This window comes from Mastigoproctus giganteus, chromosome 7 (assembly GCF_048544385.1).
Source record: "Mastigoproctus giganteus isolate SK-2022 chromosome 7, ASM4854438v1, whole genome shotgun sequence".
NCBI lineage: Eukaryota > Metazoa > Arthropoda > Arachnida > Uropygi > Thelyphonidae > Mastigoproctus > Mastigoproctus giganteus.
In genome coordinates this window covers 106,791,740-106,813,862 of record NC_143581.1, presented here as the reverse complement: position 1 = coordinate 106,813,862, position 22,123 = coordinate 106,791,740, and the positions used below count along the sequence as shown (strand labels likewise).

Sequence of the window (22,123 nt, the reverse complement as noted above, 5' to 3'; positions counted from 1 at the left end):
CCATTCAGAAGAGGACAGTTAGGTTAATTAATGATTCATCTCTAACAGAGTCTCTCCACTCGCTTTCTCATAGACGTACTGTTTCTGCTGCATGCCTCTTCTACAGATACTTCCATGGGCACTGTTCCTCTGAATTGGCTTCTATAATTCCCGCTCTCTCTTTCAAAACAGTCCGAACACATGCCACCACCAGCCAACATCCATTTACTGTCTAACTTCAAACCCACAGAACCAACTTTTCATTTTCCTCATTTATTCATTCAACTGCTGTTTTCTGGAACAACCTTCCTTCATACGTATTTCCTGAAAATTACAATCTACAGAAGTTCAAGTCCAATGTCAACAAATATGTTCTTTCGTCTTCTCAATCTCCAACCCAAGCACATTTTGAGTACTATAGGTTCTAATACCTCTCGTGTTTGGGGTTTACATAAAATAAAAAAAATCAATAAAAAAAGTCACCTTTACGTAAACCAAAACTCTTCCCTTTACCCTTGATAGTTGTTACATCTTTAAGTAAATCCCACACCAGTACACTGTGATCACTGTCACCTAGTGGTTCCTTTACCTGCAAATTCTTAATGCATGAATAATCACTGTTGATAATCAGATCGAGGGTATTACTCCCTCTGGGTTACCCCTCTAACATATTGCTGTAGAAAACAATCCTCCAATAAATCCACAAAAGTCTTGCTAGCGTGTGAGTGACCAACCCACAAGTTCCAGTCAATATCTTGAAAGTTAAAATCTCCCATTATAAGACATTCTGATTTACTGACCCATTCTATTTCTCTGCACAACTGTTCATTGTACTCATCAGAGCTATTAGGCCTATAACATACTCCTACTCACATTTTCCCTTTCCCAGTGTTTACGTCACACGAAACAGACTCAGCATTACACTGTCGACTCATGTCAACTGGATGCACTTTCTTAGATTTTATGTGTTCCTTAACAGCATATAACCCCTCCTCTCTTCGTACCCTGTTTGTCCTTTCTGTACACACTACTCCCCAAATTCCAATTCTGCACTGCTTATATCCTTGTGACACCATGTCTCTGATATCCTAACAATATCTGCCTGCATAATTACCCCCAGGTCTTTTTCATTCTCCGACTCCCTCGGTGTAGTACCACACAGCTGGTACCGTTTCTCTTGGGTTACTGTTACCCATATGGAGTATGATATTGTTCATTGCCTTTGCATGATTATTACATAGTTGAATTTTAAAGCAAACTTCAACTATGTAGTAGTGATGTTTTCTAAGTGGAATTTAAAATAAACTTCAGTTTGTTTTAAAATTCAACTTAGAAAACATCATTATTATTACATCTCATTCTGAGATCACAAGTTGCCTTCCCCCTTAGAAATCCAGGTGTGAATAAGTAACATTTCCCTATTAGAAAAACCTGCTGTTATTTATTCTCAGCTGACCCAGACAGCACCATTTTGAAGTTATGTGCATCTCATTAGTGGGTGTATATGTATCCAAAGGTATAAGTGCTGACCACCACAGTTGTGAATTATTTACACAATGTCAGAGATGCTAATGAAATGTTATAATAATGATTCCAAACGTACAAACTACAATTTGTCTTAAAATTGAACTATGAAGTAATGCTGCAATTTGCACTAAATGATAGTGTAGTTTGAAGATTTCTGCCATAAAATTTTATTAATATATTTTTAGTTTCTGTAGGTTATTTCATCACTGATCTTTCTGCATTTCAAATGAATATGCAAATAAAAATAATTATTTTATTTATTTTATTTTTGAGATGGTACTGAATACACTGAACAACAAATTTTGGGTCATAATTTGTTATGGGCATGAAAGTAAGTTTACTTTATAGATTTTGGGTGCTAAACATAGAAATAGTGCTTAAAATGGCAGATTGACTCTTGTTTTCGAAAAAAGTAGTTTTTTATTATATGGCACTAAGATACCTGTATCAGACATGGGACCTTTTCACCTTTCACTTGTATTCAGCTTTGGGAACATTCCTTCTCACCATCCAACAATAATCAGCTAACAGGACAGCACTCCATTTGCTTTCGTCTTTGTTCCATCGCTGTGATGTCTTGATGGAAGCATTCGCCGTGTTCATCGCTGACGACACCACAGTTTGGCGGGAAGAAATCCAGGTGTGAGTGCAAGAAATGCATCTTCAATGACATGTTGCACCCCAGGTTTTTGTAAGAAGTAATGAGATCTTCCACAAGCTGCCTGTAGTTGATGGCTTAACATTTCCTATAAAACTAGTCGAAACATTCCGAAAGGCTTTCCACGCTGATTTCTCGCTATCACTAAGGACAAGTTCGAACTGTTCATCTTTGAAAAGTTGCCTTATTTGTGGACCAGTGATAATGCCTGCCTTACTCTTCTCTGTAACTAAGCCTTGGGAATTTCTCTTGCAGGTATGTGAATGCAGGACCGTTCACTTCCAAAGCCTTCACGAAATTTTTCACTAGCCCCAGTTTGATGCGGAGTGGTGGAAGCAAAACTTTATTTGGATCTACCAGAGGTTCAAATGCTACATTCTTCATTCCAGGTGTTAATGATGTTTTTGTTGAGGCCATCTCCTCTTCTTCTATTGCATATCCTTAGTATGACTATCCCATTCGCAGAGAAAACAACAATACTTATTGTAACCATTTTGTAGTCCTAATAAAATGGTGATTACCTTTAAATCACCACAAATCTGGTACTCATACTTCTGATAATGTATGCCTAAGAGGATGTTCTCCATGTTTGTATATGTTTCTTTTTTTGTGGATGGCATACGCAAGAGGTATTGAAGGCAGCATATTTCCATTGTGTAATAACACAGCCTTAAGATTAACCTTAGAAGCGTCTAGAAATAGTTGCTATTCTTTGGGAATGTGCCTGATATTGATTGCTGCCATTAGACCATCAAAAATATCCTTACAAACAGTCAGTTCACCTTCTGTTCGATAAAATTTATCATAGTCTTTATTTTGAGTACTAAAACTTGTCACTTACACAGAATGGGCTAGAAGATTCCACTGTTGTAGCCTTGATGCCAAAAGCTCTGTCTTATTCTTCGGCAGTTCAAAATGTACACAGTGGAATATTTTACATCTGTGATGAAATATAGCTGATGTAAAATTAAAACCCAAGTCAACCAACATCTATGTCTTGGAAATTATGTTCAGATAACTAAGCCCTCACTTATTTTTTCCAGAAGACTTTTTTTTTTTAATTTAAAACTAGTGATCACTGTGTCTCCCTGTATCATTGGGAAGTGAATTGATGGGAGAAGCTTAAAAGTAAAGTATAAAATTAGCTAAATACAGTATATCCTTGTTAATTCAATATCAGATTATATGCAGTGCATTTCAAAGTATCATCCATTCCGTGACTAACAATATAGCATTATGTCATTTTAGTATGGATAATTATTCCTTAAAATGATTGTCGCAAAGGCCATGAATACATATATATCGTTAAGAAAATATATGCAGGAAGAATGCTGAAATGGATAGATATGGAGCTGGCCAGTCTAATAGAGCAGAAAATGATTATATAAGACAGTTATATAGTGATGAAAAATACTGCAGCCTATAACAGCTAAAGTTCATCTGTATTAGTACCAAAGAAAGAGTGAGGTTGCAAAGGCCGAGTATGAGAAAGCACTGCCTAAGAAGGCAAAGAACAAGCACGAGCAGTTTTTATTTAAGTAAATACAAAGAAGAAAGAGAAAACAAATCAGGTTAGACCCTTGTGAAATGTGTGTAGAAAAGTCTTAGTTAACCCAGCTGATGAATTGAACAGGCACTCTGAATCAGTATTTAGAGATAAAAGAACCTCACAGTGAGGAGAGGCTATGCAGTATGAAATTAGCGATATTGAAATTCCAGATGATCAGAAAAGCTTTCAGGCCCAAAGGCAAGGCTCCTGGAGTTGATGGCATATATCCAGTAATCTTGAAGGAGGCAGTGAGATAGAAATTAAATTCCTTCAGAATTCCATTTCTGTATAAATGTCCCCTACTGCACAGCACTGTTGTATTAAGAGAAAATTGTGTTTAACTAACTTGGTTAGCTATTTTGACACAGTTTCTCGGAAATAATTTCAACATTGTTTGTTTGGATTTTAGCAAAACATTTGACTAAAGTCCCTTGCAAAAGTTACTGTATAAGTTGGAACATACTGGAACCGTGGATCATATTCTAAGATGGATTTCAAGGCAGGAAGCAGAGGGCTGTGATTAATGGTTACTTTGCAGATTGGTCTAATGTTAGAAGTTGACCCCACCACTATCACCAAGGATTAGCTCTGGTACCACTGCTTGTTTCTGATTTTCAAAAATGATATCAACAAAGGGATAGAGGGCATGGTGTCAAAATTTGGAGATGATGTGAAGATTGATTGAGTGGTTAATGATCGATACTCCTTCAGAATGACGTGGATAGTCTTCAAGGATGGTCAGAAAAAATGGTGGTTATGTTTTAATGCAGTGCAAGGTATTATACTTTGGGAAATAGCAACCCCAAAATAACTTATACAACTTAGGTGGGTTGAATTGAAAACAGTAGAGGAAGAAGGGGACTTGGGAATTAAGGTACAGTCAAATACAAAGTTTTCTGAGCAGTATAGATTTTTTTTTTTTTTTTTTTTTTTTTGATTTGGTAGTTGTTGGCGCATCGGCTTCTGTGGCCATATTGCACCTCCCAAGGTTTTGGCAGTACTTTGATCCAAGCCCGAGGCGGGAATCGAACCCGCGACCTTTGGGTTGCCCGGGCAGGTACTTTACCCACTCGGCTAGCCCGGTCGGCTGAGCAGTATAGACAGGAGGAAGGAAACCTTATGGTGTTCTATTGCTGATTTATCAAATGTATGCTTGTAGAGATAGGGAAATCATAATCCCACTGTATAAGCAATTATAACTGCACTTGGACTACTGTATCCAAGTAAGGAGACCACACCCAAAAAAAGACATGAAGCTTTTGGAAAGAGCCCAAAGACTGGCAGTTGCTTGGTAATATCTGCAAAACTGGCACCTATATCAGGAAAGACTTTTTGAATATGTGGGATACACTATTTGGCAACCAGGCACTTTAGAGGCAACTTCATTGAGGTCTATTAAGGCTCTGAGAGGACACATTAAAAAGGAATGAAGGCAGAATTTTCACTGTTTTAAATTGTTTCAGAACCAGTAGCCAGTGTAATTTCAAATTATGGAAAAAGAAGATTGTAAGTAGTTTTCTTTTGGCCAGCGAATTGTTAATTACTGGACTGAGTTACCTCCATAGCTAGTTGAGGCTGAGCTTAGGAAAATTCAGAAGTCAGCTGTAGTTATGTACAAGAGGAGGGAAACACATAGTTTGTTATTTTCTTTTGTTAAGTTATTTTATTATTATTATTATTACTGCATGGAATGCTAGAGGGCTAAGAGTAAGCATGTCTACTGTATCAACGCTCTTAAAGAAAATCGGAAATATTTGCCATTTGTAAGTTGTCTAATCCTTTATTTTGCTGTTTATTTAGTGCAAGTGCATTAGCTAAAGCGTCTTGTGTTGACTACTCCAAAGATTTACAATTATGAATAAAAATATATACAAAAAGTGCAATTTACCGCTACACGTGGTAGACGTGGTATGTCATGGCTGCAACAATGGATATCATTTTCGATGCTCATTGAAAGAAGCAACCTATAAAGGGATGGCGAAGCAGAAGAAACAGCAGTGGAGGTGTATATTGTGCAGGAAAGAAGTGAAATTTCCTATTCGGTGGAAGATTTTCATGAATTGCTGAATTCAACAACAGGCGTAAACGAAGACTTAGAGGTTATACAAATGCAGGTGAACACACTAAATTTAGAAGATGTACTAAGGAAACTATACACTAAAATACATTTACTGGATTTACTAACAGAAATTGTACCAATAAGAAAGAAAATTGAAGACCTCAAGGCAGAAGTAGATGATATCAAAAAATCATCTTTTGTCTCAGATTCCTTCAATAAAATACAAAATAGCATAAGCAAGCTGCAGGACTCCAACGCTGCTATCAATAAAAGACTTGTGGATCTGGAAGCTTCTTTCAAGAAAAATGAGGAGAATTCTATTCTACTTAACTCACGGATTGACTCAATAGAACAATAGTTATTAGAAAATAATGTAGAAATAGTAGGATTAGCGGGCCAAGACCTAGAGCATGTTATTCAGCAGCTGGGGCTTGCATTAAAGCTACAGCACAATAACAAAGTGGAACAATACTACATACCTAACAACAAAAAAATAAATGACAAGCCTACACTAATTGTGAAATTTTCAAATCATGTGGTAAAGGAAAAATGGATGAGAAAGGCAAAGGAAATTCAACTCACAGCAAATGATGTATTTCAGAACAACAGCAGTGCTCCAATCTACATAAATGACCACTTAACAACACACCTCAGGCAATTATTTTGGGAAACAAAACAATTAGTAAAAACTGAGTTTCAAATTTTTATGGTTAAAACATGGAAGGATTTACGTGAAGAAGAATGACTCTTCAAGAGCCATAAGAATCTTGAATTCAAAGGACCTGCAGTATATAAAATAGACTCCTTCATTGTGAATAATTGTAATTTCTTGAAATCTAGGCCTAAGGTAATATTAAGACATCAGGTATGCTTTTTGAGGAATCACAAACTCAATTCGCCTGTACATTTTTTAAAAAATCCAAATATCCAAGCTCTTTTAATTGATAAAAAACAGTTTTTTCTGGTAGCTCTAAACATCAGGTCATTAAGAAAAAATTGGTTTAACTTTTTGCAATATATAAATGCAATGAAAAAATATATTTCTTGTATAGTTTTAACAGAGGTTAACATAAAAAGTGATGAAATTGCCAACTATAACATACTAGGATATGACAAAGTCTATAAGTTGAGAGAGTTGAGAAGGGGTGGTGGAATAATAATATACTATAGAACATGCTATAAGGCAATACAGGTTTACCACGAGACTCAGTCTTGCAGAAACTGCTGTCTCAAATTATTAGGAGAAGATCCACAGAATACATTCATGACTTGTGCTTTTTATAGGCCACCGTCAGATTCTATAAACACTTTTCTAATAGAATTAGATAACATAATTCTGCAATGGGAAGACATAAAAGCTGATAAGACCATACTAGTGGGAGACTTCAATATCAATTTACTAAACAATGAAACAGAAAATGTAATACTCAAATACTCTGCAATCTTAAATAATTATGGATTTGAACATACCTTATTTGGAACAACAAGGCAACAAATGATGGAGGGAGATAGAACAGTAAGCTCCTGCTTAGGTCATCTTATAACAAATATAAAGTTGAAGTATGCAAATTCCTACATACTACTAAATCAACTTTCAGATCATAGAACATACATACTAATAATAGATATGTACTCAAAACAACACCCATGTGAACATAAAAAATTAACAAATGTTGCGAAGAACAAATATTTATCAACAGGCAAGCTGAAACACAACACAGAAAACATGTTAAGACAAGAGCAAGCATCTTACACAACTAATGAAATTTCTTTTCGAGGATTAATACGGAGAGAAAAATAAATCTCTCAGCTTGCAACACAAATTCTAGGAGTATCAGGATTAAACATAAGAAACCTTGGATGACAAGAGAAATAGAAGAATTAATGGTACAAAGAGATAAATACTTCAGGCAGTATAGAAATTGTCCATCGAAGATAGAACATTATCACAATTATAAAACAATACTGTTACAGACCAATAATAATAGTCAGTTATAAATAAGATAATAGAAAATTATATATTTACCCATATAAGTAAATATCTACATCAATATGGACTGTTAAATAACTCTCTATTCTCATATCAGAAGGGTAAGAGCACACAGACATTATTAGAGAGTTTAGTAGACTCTTTTAACTTACATTTGAACAACAATAACTTCATAATGATCTTATTTATAGATTTGACCGAAGCATATGACTTAATTGATATCTCAGTCCTGAAACAGAAATTACTGAAATATGGTATAAGGGGAACAGTCAATCAACTCTTAACATCTTATTTAACCAAAAGAAAAATCACAGTTGAAGTAGAGAATACAAAGGGAAAATCATACAATATAAAGAGAGGAGTACCACAGGACACCCATGCAGGGCCAATCATGTTCAACATCTATATAAATGACATATTTGAAGTAATTAAGAACTCCTTTTTAAAAATTTATGCAGATGATTTAATCTTATATACAATTGGAAAGAACCTTACAAAAATGACATTAGATTTACAGCAGGATGTAATACATTTACAAAATTGGTTGCATGACAATAAATTAGCACTCAGTTTTGAAAAAACCAAATTCTTGGTAATTAGATCCCCTCATCAAACCCTGGACATTCATCCCTCTATTAAATTACATAAACATGAATGCCTACATGAACAGAACTTCCAGAATTGCAATTGTCTAACAGTTGAAGATGTTTCAAATCACTGTTACCTTGTGTTATGGATAGACTATAATCTAAGTTGGGCAATGCAAATAACAAATTTGTACAAAAAAATGAGATTTTATGTGTACTTCTTTTATTATATTAAAAATAAATTAAATCAAAGAACAAAAGTCACCTTATATTTATGCATTAGTGGACTCCCAACTCAATTATTTAGTAAATGTATGGGCAAGAACAAATATAACTGAAATAAGGGTTATAAACAATTTACTAAACAGGATTCTGAAACTGTTAATGGGGACAAACTCTTGGAATGATCTGAATAAAAGAAGGCAATTTTTGTTAAAATACAAAATACTATATCCAATTCAAAAGCTGAAGTTAAATTTATTCTTGAAAAATCTTAACACTATTTATGAAGAGTTGAATCTTCATAACTGCTTTTGGATTCACCTGCTTTTGCAAAACAACTGCTTTTGGATTCCTTAAGTTGTGTTTTTCACACAACTTAAGGAATCCAAAAGCAGTTGTTTTGCCTCACCCTAGGGTACTAAATAGATTTGGAGATATTCATACAATGAACATATTAAATAACTTGTTGGCAAGCGTTGATTTCAGGCTCAGGAGAGGTTATTCAATCTCCAAATTAAAATTCCTAGTAAGAAAATTTTTGATACTCAGTGATACAGTAGAATAGATTTTCAATGTGGATCAATCACTACCTCTGTTTACAGAGTGGAATGTATTATGTGTAATGACTTCATTGTCTTTTCTGTTAGCTAACAATTTTGTATGCAAAAACTGATTAAACAGATGAATTGCAACTTGTTGTCAAGATATTTACTTTTCTTAACGAGTTCTTGTATTGTAAACAAATTCAAATGATAAATAAATTTGTATTGTATTGTATTGTATTATTATTATATATAGCCAGTGCAGCAAAAGTCTGTGGTGTTATATGGCTAATACTAATTCAGAATATGACAAGTGAAACAAAGCTAGTTGAGGCTGACAGCTTAGGGAAATTCAGAAGTCAGGTATAGTTATGTACAAGAGGAGAGAAATGCATAGGTAGGTTGTGTATTTTCTTTTTATTAAGTTATTTTATTATTATATATATATTTTTTAGCCAGTGCTGCAAATGTTTTTGGTGATATATGGCTAATACCAGGGGCTCACATCTGGTGAGTATGGGCTTGGCACACCCAGGGTCCTGAGCTGGATATCATCATTCTTCTCTTTCTTGGCGATTCCCTTCTAGTTTTGACTCTCTCTCAGGGTAACTCAGGAATTTTTTTTGTCTGGTGCAGCATAAGCCTCAGGCTTCCTTGCACCATATAGCTAATAATAATACTAATTCAGAATATGACAAGTGAAATTCAAAGTCTGAATTGGATCTCATGAGTTGTGAATAGCTCATCTAATTCAAATATTCATTTGCCGCCCATCTGCTCAACCTTTCCAGATCCTGTTGTAGCAGCATAGCGTCAGTAGTGACCTTAACAACCCTGCCAACCTTTGTATCGTCTGCAAACTTGCATATTAAGCTTGATATACCATCATTAATATTATTTATAAATACAGAAAATAATAATGGACCCAACATTGAACCCTGAGGGACTCCACTAATAAAATTAATCCACGATGAGCAGTGCCCATTGATTACCACTCTCTGTCTTCTCCCCCTCAACCACCCCTTTATCCATAGCAGCAGTTTGCCTCCAATGCCACTCTGCTCCAATTTGTGCAGCAGTCTTCCATGTGCAACAGTATCAAAAGCCTTTCTAAAATCCAAGTATATAATATCAAAGTTATTCCCTGCATCCAATTCTTTTGTGACTGCATCCTAGTATCCAAACAAATTGGTCAGGCAAGACTTCCCCTTAACAAAACCATGCTGTATCCGAGCTATAACTGAAGTCTTGTCTAGATGATCCTGCAGTGCTTTTTTAACCAGTGCTTTCATTAATTTTCCTGGAACAGAAGTTAAACTCACAGGTCTATAATTACTTGTGTCAGCCTTTGATCCTCCTTTGTGAATTGGGGTCACATTTGCACATCTCCAGTCTATGGGTACCTCCCGCGAGTCCAATTAAGCTCTCATAATTATGGCTAAGGGTTTGCTTACTTCCTTTGCTGCCTCCTTTAATATAACTGGATAGATCCCATCCACCCCAGGTGCCTTTCTTGTGTTTATCTTCAACAATTTCTCTTCCACTTTACTCTCAGTTATTACAAGATTATCTAGCGTACTGCCAGAGTTGAATATACCTCTGGCGTTCCCCTCACCGAATAACTCCTCATGTGTGAATGTCGATGCAAAATATTCATTTAATTTGTTAGCTACCTGAGCAGGATCATCAACAGTTGAACCTTCGATATCAAGTGGACCAATCTGATTCATCCCCTTCCTTCTAAAGTTTACATAAGTAAAGAACTCTTTGCTGTTTTTCTTTGCATCCCTTGCCAAAGATTTCTCGTAATCTGCCTTCGCCTGCCTAACCTCCTTTGTAACTTGGTTACAGATCAACTTATATCTATCATAGGCTTCTGTGTCACGTGTTAATTTATATGTATCCCATGCATTTTTCTTCTCTGCCATATGTCACATCAGTTCATCTGACATCTATTTAGGCCTAAACCTTGAACAATATTTCTCAGTTGGTATGTGAAGCCTAGTAGCTTCCAAGATAAGTTCTTTGAATGCTTCCCATTTTGAATTTGCTGTTGGTAACATCATCAGTTGGTCCCACTGTATAGAATTTAAATACTGTCTCAGACCATCGCAGTCGCCTTTACAAAAGCAATAACCCTTCTCTTTACCCCTGATGGTAGTTACCTCTTTGAGTAAATCCCACTTCAGCACACTGTGATCACTGCCACTTAGTGATTCCTCTATCTGCAGATTCTTAATGCATGAAGAATCACTACTGATAATCAAATCAAGAGTATTACTCCCTCTAGTTGCCTTCTGAACATGCTGATGTAGAAAACAATCATCCAATAAATCCACAAAAATCTTGCTAGTGTGTGAGTGACCAACCCACAAATTCCAGTCAATATCTGGGAAATTAAAATCCCCCATTATAAGATTCTCTAATTTACTGATCCACTCTATTTCCCTATACAGTTTCTTATTATACTCATCAGAGTCATTAGGCCTATAGCACCTTCCTACTCTCAATTTTGATCTCCAAATGCCTATGTCACACCAAATTGACTCGATACTGCACTGTCCAGCGATGTCGACTGGCTTCACTCCTTGGATTTTATGTGTTTCTTAACTAATAGCATAACCCCTCCTCCCTTCCTATCCTGTCTATCCTTTCTGTAGACGTTGTACTCCCCAAATTCCAGTTCTGCATTCCTTATATCTGTGTGACACCACGTCTCTGATATCCCAACAATATCCGCCTTTGATGCTTTGAGCAATACCTCATATTCATCAAATTTATTTACCAAACTCCTAGCATTGGTGTACATGCAAGTATACATGCACCTGTTCTTTTTCTTAGCTACCGTAACACAACCCATGTGTTTACTTGTACCGCAATGACTCCCAGCAGTCTCTGAAATATACTGCATCTTGTTTTCCAGGCTTCTGCTCATTCCAGTAGAAGCAGTGCAAGAATCACTTTCACCTCTGCCAGTGGCTACTGTTAATCTATTAGTCCTTGTTTCCCCCCAAGCTAACAGTTTTCCGACCCACCTAACACTGCCTCGATAGCATCAGCAAATATTCTTGCACCCTTTCTATTTAAGTGTATCCCATCCCTGTAGAAGCAGTCCTTTCTGTTAATAAGTACGGATTGGCTGAAAAAATTCTACCCCTTGAGCCTTGCACAATCCTTCCAGGGCCGAATTGATCGACAAGGCTCTCATCATATACTCCCTCCTGTCGTGTTTTGGCAGAATTGCAGACACTTTCAAATTCAACTCTAATTCACAGATTTTTTTCAACAGTGAACTGTACTGGTTAAGTAATTCTGCTGGTCTCCAACTAAGGTTAAGCAATATGGCCTTAGTTGCTAATGCGCCTAAAAACCAAATAACAACACATACATTTTTTGCCATGTGTCTCAACAGTTCATCTGACATCCATTTATGTCTAAGCCTTGAACAGTATTTCTAAGCCTTGTATAGTATTTCTTTGTTGGTATGAAAAGCCTACTAGGTCCTTTGATAACTTCCCATTTAGAATTTTCTGTTGATAATGTTTGCAAGCTTCTCAACCCATCTGCCTAATATCTAAGTTTTGTTGCAGTAGCATACAGTATTTTCTGTCATTAACCAGGCAAAGTTTTTACGGCTCCGGCAAATAGAGAAGTTTTTTTTATATTTTTGCTGTTTTATTGACTTAAATTGGCATACTAATTTATTTTCTAGAAGTAGCTTTTCATTCCTAGTACGATACTTAGTTTAATTTTTAACTTCGATAGAGATTTTTTAAGGTTATTACTTAGTATCCGTAAGAGTGTCCAATCCACATGTTTTACAAGTTTTTGCAGTGCCGGCAAACGTGAAGTGTTTAGCAATATTTAGCAGCTTTATTGACTTAATTGTTATATTAAATTATTTTCTATAAGTAGCTTATAGAACTAGCCAAGAGCCTTGGTTTATTCTAAACTTAGATAGCGAGAGTTTGGAACTTAATTAATACTTAAGGGTCCGCAGATTTACCGTTCATAACTTGCCAACATTGTTATACAATACAACGTTGTATCCCGTACTAGGTAGCGTTAGCTTAGTATAGTATAATCGATTAATCAGTAAAATTTATTAATCTTGTTATCATTATCAATTAATTGTGCTTTTTTAACTAAATACATATAACGACTTAGAATTTACAAATGTAACATTATTAATTAATACATAACTTGATACGGAAGTTATATAATGAAACTCGGAGATAATACTCTATACTAAAAAAAAAAAACATATAGTGTTATAACTGCATTGGGATATACGTTTATGGTTATAATTTTGTACTGAAATTGAATTTGAATCGAAATCATGACTCAGTCCAGAGCACCAAAGCAAAAGGCTCAAGCTAATGGAAGTGGTGTGGCTCAGGGAAGAAGGGGGGGGGAGTTGCCCTCTGAATCACAGCCTTTTAAAATGCACTGCTTCCTTGATTTTTGTGGAGCAATCAGGTAGAGGACATGATATTGCCAAGGGAAATGTCTTTGTGTGTGCGCACAGTGTGAGGAAATCAGGTGACAACTCAGCGTTGTTATGGGCCTATATGAGAGCTTGAAGGACAGGGCGGATGCCCTCAGAGGATCTAAATTGAGGGGCCCATCAAGCTCTCAGCTACCCACATCCATGCCAGAGCTTGCACTTGAACATCATGCAACACAGTGGCAACCCCAAGGCAAAATGCGCTGTTCCCACAGGAACTAGTATTTGTCGGTGACTCTATTGTCAGGGAAACGGGGAACATATTGTGTAAAAAGGATAGGTGGAACAGGACCAGGGTATGTGCCAGAGGTAAAGGTTAATGACGTTGTAGAGCAGATGTCATCTTTTAAGGGCACAAAAGGTCATATTGTTGTACACGTTGGCACTAACGATATTAAGAGCAGGAGACCGGCAGAATTAATTAACAAGTACAAATCACTGTTGAAAAAAAGCCGTGAATTAGGGTTGAATTTTAAAGTGTCTGCAATTCTGCTCATACATGATAGGAGGGAGTATATGATGAGAGCTTTGTCAATCACTTCGGCTGTGGAGAGATTGTGCAAGGCTCATGGGATAGAATTTTTCTCAGCCTAGTCTGTTCTTGTTAACAGGAGAGACTGCTTCTACAGGGATGGGATACACTTAAATAGAAAGGGTGCAAGAATGTTTGCTGATGCTATCAAGGCAGTGTTAGGTGGGTCGGAATACTGCTAGCTTGGAGGGATACACAAACTAATAGATTAACAGTAGCCGCCGGTAGAGGTGAAAGTGATTCTTGCACTGCTTCTATTGGGATGAGCAGCAGCCTGGAAAACAAGATGCAGGGGATTTCAATGACTGCTGGGAGTCATTGTGGTACAAGGAAACGTGGGTTGTGTTAGGATAAATAAGAGTAGAAACAGGTGCATGTATACTTGCATGTACACCAATGCTAGGAGTATAGTTAATAAATTTGATGAGCTTGAAGTGCTACTCAAGACATCAAAGGCAGATATTGTTGCGATATCAGAGACGTGGTGTCATCAAAGACATAAGCAATGCAATGGAATTTGGGGAACACAATGTTTACAGGAAGGATAGACAGAATAGGAAGGGAGGAGGGGTTATGCTACTAGTTAAGAAACACATAAAATCCAAGAACGTGCAGCCAGTCGACATCGCTGGACAGTGCAGTATCGAGTCAGTTTGGTGTGACATAAGCACTGAGAAATCAAAAGTGAGAGTAGGAGTGCTATAGGCTAATGATGCTGATGAGTATAATAAGAAACTGTACAGGGAAATAGAGTGGGCCAGTAAATCAGAGTCTTATAATGGGGGATTTTAATTTCCCGGATATTGACTGGAATTTGTGGGTTGGTCACTCACACACTAGCAAGACTTTTGTGGATTTATTGGATGATTGTTTTCTACATCAGCATGTTCGGGAGGCAACTAGAGGGAGTAATACTCTTGATTTGATTATCAGTAGTGAGTCTTCATGCATTAAGAATCTGCAGATAGAGGAATCACTAAGTGGCAGTGATCACAGTGTGCTGAAGTGGGATTTACTCAAAGAGGTAACTACCATCAGGGGTAAAGAGTAGGGTTATTGCTTTTGTAAAGGCGACTACGATGGTCTGAGACAGTGAATGGCACCTAGGGTGGATGGGATCTATCCAGTTATTAAAGGAAGTAAGCAAACCTTTAGTCATAATCGTGAGAGCTTCCTTGGACTCAGGGGAGGTACCCATGGACTGGAGATGTGCAAATGTGACCCCAATTCACAAAGGAGGATCAAAGAGCCACACAAGTAATTATAGACATGTTAGTTTAACTTCTGTTCCAGAGAAATCAATGGAGGCACTGATTACAGAAGCACTGCAGGATCATCTAAACAAGACTTCAGTTATAGCTTGGAAACAGCATGGGTTTGTTTAGGGGAAGTCTTGTCTGACAAATTTGATTGGATACTATGATGTGGTCACAAAGCAACTGGATGCAAGGAATAACTTTTATATCATATATTTGGATCTTAGAAAGGCTTTTGATACTGTTGCACAAATTGGAGCTGTGTGGCATTGGAGGCAAATTGCTGCTATGGATAAAGGGATGGTTGAGTGGGAGAAGACAGAGAGTGGTAATCAATGGACACTACTCTTCATGGAGTCCCTCAGGGTTCAGTGTTGGGTCCATTGTTGTTTTCTGTATTTATAAATGATATTGATGAAGGTATATCAGGCTTAATGTCCAAGTTTGCAGATGATACGAAGGTTGGCAGGGTTGTTAATGACACTAATGACAGTAAACTGCTGCAACAGGATCTAGAAAAGTTGAGCAGATGGGCTGACAGGTGGCAAATGAAGTTTAACATTGACAAATGTAAAGTACTACGTATGGGAAGCAGTAATCCCAGAGTAACGTATCAACTCTGTGGTACCACACTGACAGGGGTAGAGAATGAAAAGGACCTGGGGATACTTGTTCAGGCAGATATGAATTTTTCTGAGCAGTGCAGACGGTTTGCAGAGTAGCTCATGGTGTCTTGTCAATGATATACAGGAATTTTTTTAGCAGGGATAAGGAGGTGATTATCCCTTGTATAAGGCGATGGTCAGGCCACACCTTGAGTACTGTATACAGGTCTGGAGGCCTCATTTTAAGAAGTATGTAGAGCTGTTGGAACGAGTATAGAGAAGGGCAACAAGATTAGTGAATGGACCAAACGGTTCATTATGAACCGTTTGGTCCATTGAACTTAAGCCTTATGAAGAAAGGCTTAAGTTTTTCAAATTAGTATCTGGACACTAGGCATCTGCGAGGTGATCTGATTGAGGTGTATAAAGCCTTGAATGGTTTGAGCATGCCCAGTGCTGATGGGATTCTTCCTGTTGCTCAGAATAATCACCTTAGAGGGCATAAATTCAAATTGAGGAAAGACGGTTGTAGGGTAGATGTGCGGAAGTTTGCCTTTAGCCAGCGTTTTTTTTTTTTTTTTTTTTGGCTGATGCTATATAAGCTTGCTTTCTTGCATCATGTGCCCTTGCTAATCTAATAAAATCATTTTCTAATATGTACAACTACATCATAAACATTATTCTCTGTATAATATCCATGTAGATACACCATATCTAGTGATCCTTCACGAGTTTCCAGTGTATTGCACTACCTCAAATAAGTAACTCTTCACCTGCAATACCAGGGTACCTGCCCATCCACCGATGAAAAGCAAACTAGTTTCATACTGTTCATATTTTCATCATTATCGGCTGTTTTCAATCCACTGCAGGATGAAGACCTCTCAAGCAACTTTTCAGTTTCTTGTTTTGTACAATGGCCATCTATTTACTGCCCACAAACTCGTGAATTTGATCAGTCCATTTCCATTGTCTTCCGGGTTTTCTTTTAGCTCCTCTTGGGTACCATTCTGTTATTTTCTTAGCCCATCTGGCATCGTGTCTTTGAGCCTTTATTTGTGGCTGCCTAATCCATGTGTTTCTCTTATCTAACTGTGCGATTACTAATATAATTTGCTGCATTCTTCGATGTGTAGTTTTCAGCTTCTCTTCCATTCTTTTGGTGAGTGCCCAAGTTTCACTACCATAAGTCATGGTGGGGAGTATACATTGGTTCATTATTTTATGTTTTAGACAAATTGGGATATTGCTCCTCAGTATGTGACTATATTTCCTGAATGCTATCCATCTGAAATTTATTCTTCTCTTGACTTCCAGCCATTTATCATTATTACAGCTAATGACCTGTCCTAGATAAGTATACGAATCCGCCTTCTCAATTACTGCTCCTTCAATCTTCTCTTTCTTGGTGATTCCCTTCTAATTTTGATTCTCTCTCTCAGGATTTTTTTTTGGCTGGTGCAGCATAAGCCTCAGGCTTCCTTGCACCATGTAGCTAATAATAATAATATCCCTTTCTGTGGCATACTTGTTCATCATTACTTTTGTTTTAGTCATATTCATCTTTAGTCTGAAATCCTTACTAACTCTGCATAACTAAGATTTTCCTCTAATTCTTTGGGATCACAATGTCATCTGCAAATCATAAACGGTTTAGATACTCTCCTATTTGTGACTAGTCTAATCTGAAAGCTTCCTCAAGGCAGCAGTAAACAACTTTGGAGATATTGTGTCTCCTTGTCAAACTCCTTTCTCAATTTTAAATTTGCTGCTGTTCTTGTCTAGTATAATAAAGGAGGTAGCATTTTCATATACAGGGGATCCTCATTATCCGAGGATAATTGGTTCCAGAAAATTCCACTTAAAATGGGGACAAAACTAAATGCAATAAGGCATAATATTTTAATATTCTATATCTATATAATTTCGGTGTAGATACACCATAGACAACTCTTTAAAGAAATATTACCGTAGTGTGAAAGGCATCATTTCACGTGTACTGTATCTTATATTGTGCTCATCCTTCACAACGAGTTGCCCATGTATTGCACTAGCTCAAATAAGTAATGCTTCATTAATATCGAAGACTATTGTTACTTATTATCAGGGGCACCAACCACCACCCAGATGGCACTGTTTCAGTGCTAGTTGGCTCTTCATCGGTGGGTGAAAAGCCAACTAGCTTTGAAATGGTGCCATCTGGGTGGTGGTTGGTGCCCACCGAGAATAAGTAACAATAGCCTTCTCTATTAGTGAAGCATTACTTATTCAAGGTAGTGCAATACAAGGGCAACTCATTGTGAAGGATGAGTACAGTATGAGATACAGATGAAATGATGCCTTTGAATATCTGGTGACGATGTATAGACGATGGAATATCTACACTGATATTCCATCGTCTATGGAATATCTACACTGATATATAGTAATGTTTATTATGTACTTTTACGTAGTAAAAAATCAATGAAGGAACTGAAAAATGAGAAAATTATTTTGTATGTTGCACAATATAAGGTTAAGTAAAGTTTCTTGTAGTTACACGAATAAAGAATGAATCCAGAGTTGTTCATGTTTTTTTTTGCCGTATTTTTCAGATAAAATTGTGACATCATAACATTGTCTTTAACTTCGCGCTTAACTTTTGTTGTGTGATCATGAAGAAGATAGTTCTTACAAAAAATATTCAAGTGCTTGGTAAATTTCCTCAAGGGGAAAAAGCTTTAATTTTCAAATCCTTGTAACTGCTGGCACTCAGATACCAGAGACCCCCCCCCCTGTATTTTTTCTTCAAAATCATAATGTATGGGGTATGCCTTGTCTTTCCAGTGCCCGAAACATTGCCTTATGCTGTATGGAGTCATATGCCTTTTCATAATCCACAAATGCCAGGCATAATAGTGTTTTATATTTATTTGCTTTCTCCATTAGCTGCAATATTATGTGAAGGTGATCCATGAAAATCCTGTCCTATAGCCAACGTGCTCCTTCGGTTGATTCTCATCAGGTATTCTTTCCAATCTGTTAGTGATGACCCTTGTGAACAACTTGTAGATGTGGAGCAACATGCTAATGGTCTATAATTTCTGATTTATCTCTTTTCTTATGCAGCAAAGAAATTTAATTGCTGGAGACTATTGTTACTTATTATCAGGGGCACCAACCACCACCCAGATGGCACTGTACCATATTTCCATTTCATTTTTAGAATAAAAATGAAATGGAAATATGGTACTACCCAACCATGGTGAAATTCTCATTTTCCCCGTTGTGGACATCACTATCTGTCCACCCCGTTGCAATAATTTTAATGTATATGCCTGTTTTTAGGTTGCCAGTAAGCTTAATTCTACAGGGTGATTGCATGTCTTTAAAAAATCTATAGAATTTTCACAGTAAATGTTGAATGTATCTTCCCCAAGTGTAAGCACAAGCTCTCTTTACAATGCTTGAAATTTCTTATTCAGTATTGACTTTTAATTCTTCCAATATGTGAAAGTTGTTAGTATTTGTAAAAAAATAATAAGAGAAGTTTACCTCAATATAATACGTAGAACATTTCCGTATGATACTCTCCAGCAATTAAATTTAAAAAATCTCAAATCTTACATTACAGTAAAAAATAATTAAAACTCAATTGAACACAATTAAAAGAAATTTAATGAAAAAATTGCAAAAACAATTTTCCTTCCTGAAGCTGACAACACTTTTCGACCGTATGTCATGATCACAGGAACGAAAATTACTGAATAGGGGTGAGCATGAAACTTAAATAGGGATCATTTGTCTTCGCACATGCACTTTAGCCCACAAATCGGAGATTAGAAATGGCCGGCAAACATTAACAGAATTCTCATGTAATTTAATTTCGACAGTTTCTGCAATTAATAGTCTGGTATAATTACATTGGACACTTAAGTATTTTGGCCTCATTAAATAAAAAAGTATGTTTTTCCTTAACGGCATGAAAGGCTAATTCTGACACTGCTGAACAAGAAGCATGAACTGAAGCAGTGTGTTGATTTACACAAAAACTCAGAGCAAAATGCGTAGAAACTTGATATGAAGAGTTGCAATCCCCGCAAGAAACTTCTCTTATTATTTTATCAATATTGATATCAACGTAGAACATATTAACCATTACAGCTCTGGTTCATACTATCAAATATAAGAAAGTTGTTAGTGTATACCACTCCTTTTAAGAAGTCCAAAAGATAAAAATCCAGGGATCTTGCTGTTCAATTGTGAACATGCACTGCCCTCATTGTAAACAAAATGCTACTAGTTATCATATGACAATTGTGGATGATCGTTACATGCTGCTGCTGTAGTAGTTAGTAGAATGAGTAAGTTTTCAGTGATAAATTAACACATTACAATTTGAGTTGTATGAATTTAGAATCACCCTGTATACCCTATATTGTGGTACCTGACCACCGGGCTGCTATTATGATTTGAGCTAGTTTTCAATGATTAATTAACATTTACAGTGAGTTGTATGAACTTAATTCTGACATCTGACCCTTGGGCCTTTATTATGATTTGAGCTATTCATGTCAGTGACTATCAATTTGAGTGTTAAAAGCTATGTGATAACCTAAAAGATGCATTTCATTATTGGTATCTTCTTACATGTATTTTTTTTTTCCCCACCAACCAGAGAACCTGTAAACATGCTGCAGTTGAATCACATTGGTGTACATGTTTATCATGGGAAGAGGTGTCACCAAGTAACTCATTGGCCCTTGAAGCTGCTCAAGCAGTAATTGAATTTATTAATGAAATTACAAAATCACAGAGTGCCCAGTGTGTTCGTTTGGTGCTAGATAAGGTAACAAGAGCTGAAAAGTTGCTTCCAAATAAGGATCTCTTGAAGTACAAAAAAAATGCTGATAAAGATGGATTTATTGGAGATTTCAGTGATGATACCCACATTTCTGAAATCATTTATCAAGTACAGTTTTATGCATTTCCTAGTGGTGCCATCTATGAAGCTTCTGTTAAATATAATAACATCAAGGGTACATTTCAGGTAAGAGAACCAGAAATAAGCCGTGTTAATATGTATGGTAGCCAGCCTCATTGTATATATAAAACATATCCCCATCTTCGCAAATATTGTTATTGTAAAGTACAAGTGTGAGTATTTGCCTACCTTGGTATGTTAAGTCAGCTGATCCCATCTCACTGTAACATAAGAAATTTGTTCACCTGATATGAAGTAGTAGTATAGTATTTAAGAGTTCTTACTAGTCATGCAATTTTTGTGAAGTGTTTTTTTTTTTCATTTATTTTTGATATAGTATATAAGGTTGCAATGTAGATTTTGCTAATAGCTTTTCTTGATGTATAGAATTTATGTAAATTTGAAATTTCAATTCCTATTTTTTTTTTATCGTTTTAATGAAATTCAGCCAAAGAACACTAAACAGCTTTTGCTCATGTATCATATTTTGTAAATCGTTATTTAGAATAAGTGTTAAATGTATATGTTATATACAAGTATGTTGGTATATGTGATAACTTTTTTAGTGTTTTTAAGGGAATTTCTTTGTTATATATTAACAGAATAAGGTTTGAACAATTATCATTGTTTGTGGACTCAAGCACTAGATATGTGCGTTATAAATAATCCTTGTATACATTCTGGAAATAGTGAATGTTGCCTGTGTTTGTCAAGTCATTTGTTACTGGTTAACAGAAACTTTGATAATTGTAGAGAAGTAAAGCCTCTATCTAGGATGAAATCTCGGAGACTCATGATGTTTCAAACATAAGAGTGACAGGTTGGGAAAAGGCCTGTGAACTGTTCACTAAACTAGATTGTAGTATTTAGTGCCATAGACGCCATAATTTTGAGAGCACAAAAAGAAGAAACAATTTAATTAAAAATCTTGGATATGCAGGTCATGTTTCTACATAGGCAATTAGAAGAAACATACTTTGACATTTAACAGCATAAAAATGTAATGCACTGTATACATTATATATAAATAATTATTTTCACTTCACATACCTCAATGTAAAATATTCACTCTTATTTTGTAATACTTTATAACCACCACTGCATGAAATGCATCATGTATTCCAGGCTCTGTGATTCTATAAATTAG

General features: G+C 36.3%; 1 protein-coding gene across 2 annotated transcripts in view; it reads left to right on the top strand.

Moving 5' to 3' along the window:
• LOC150083135 (uncharacterized) overlaps nucleotides 1-21,203 on the top strand; it is a 122,744-nt gene extending 101,541 nt beyond the window's left edge. For both annotated transcript variants that reach the window (XM_090377068.1, XM_090377067.1), the window contains one exon: nucleotides 20,671-21,203. In XM_090377068.1, coding sequence (XP_090233194.1) covers nucleotides 20,671-21,153 — 483 coding nt within the window. In that variant the 3' untranslated portion in view covers nucleotides 21,154-21,203. The remainder of the gene's footprint in view (nucleotides 1-20,670) is intronic.
• The last annotated feature ends 920 nt before the right edge of the window (nucleotides 21,204-22,123 follow it).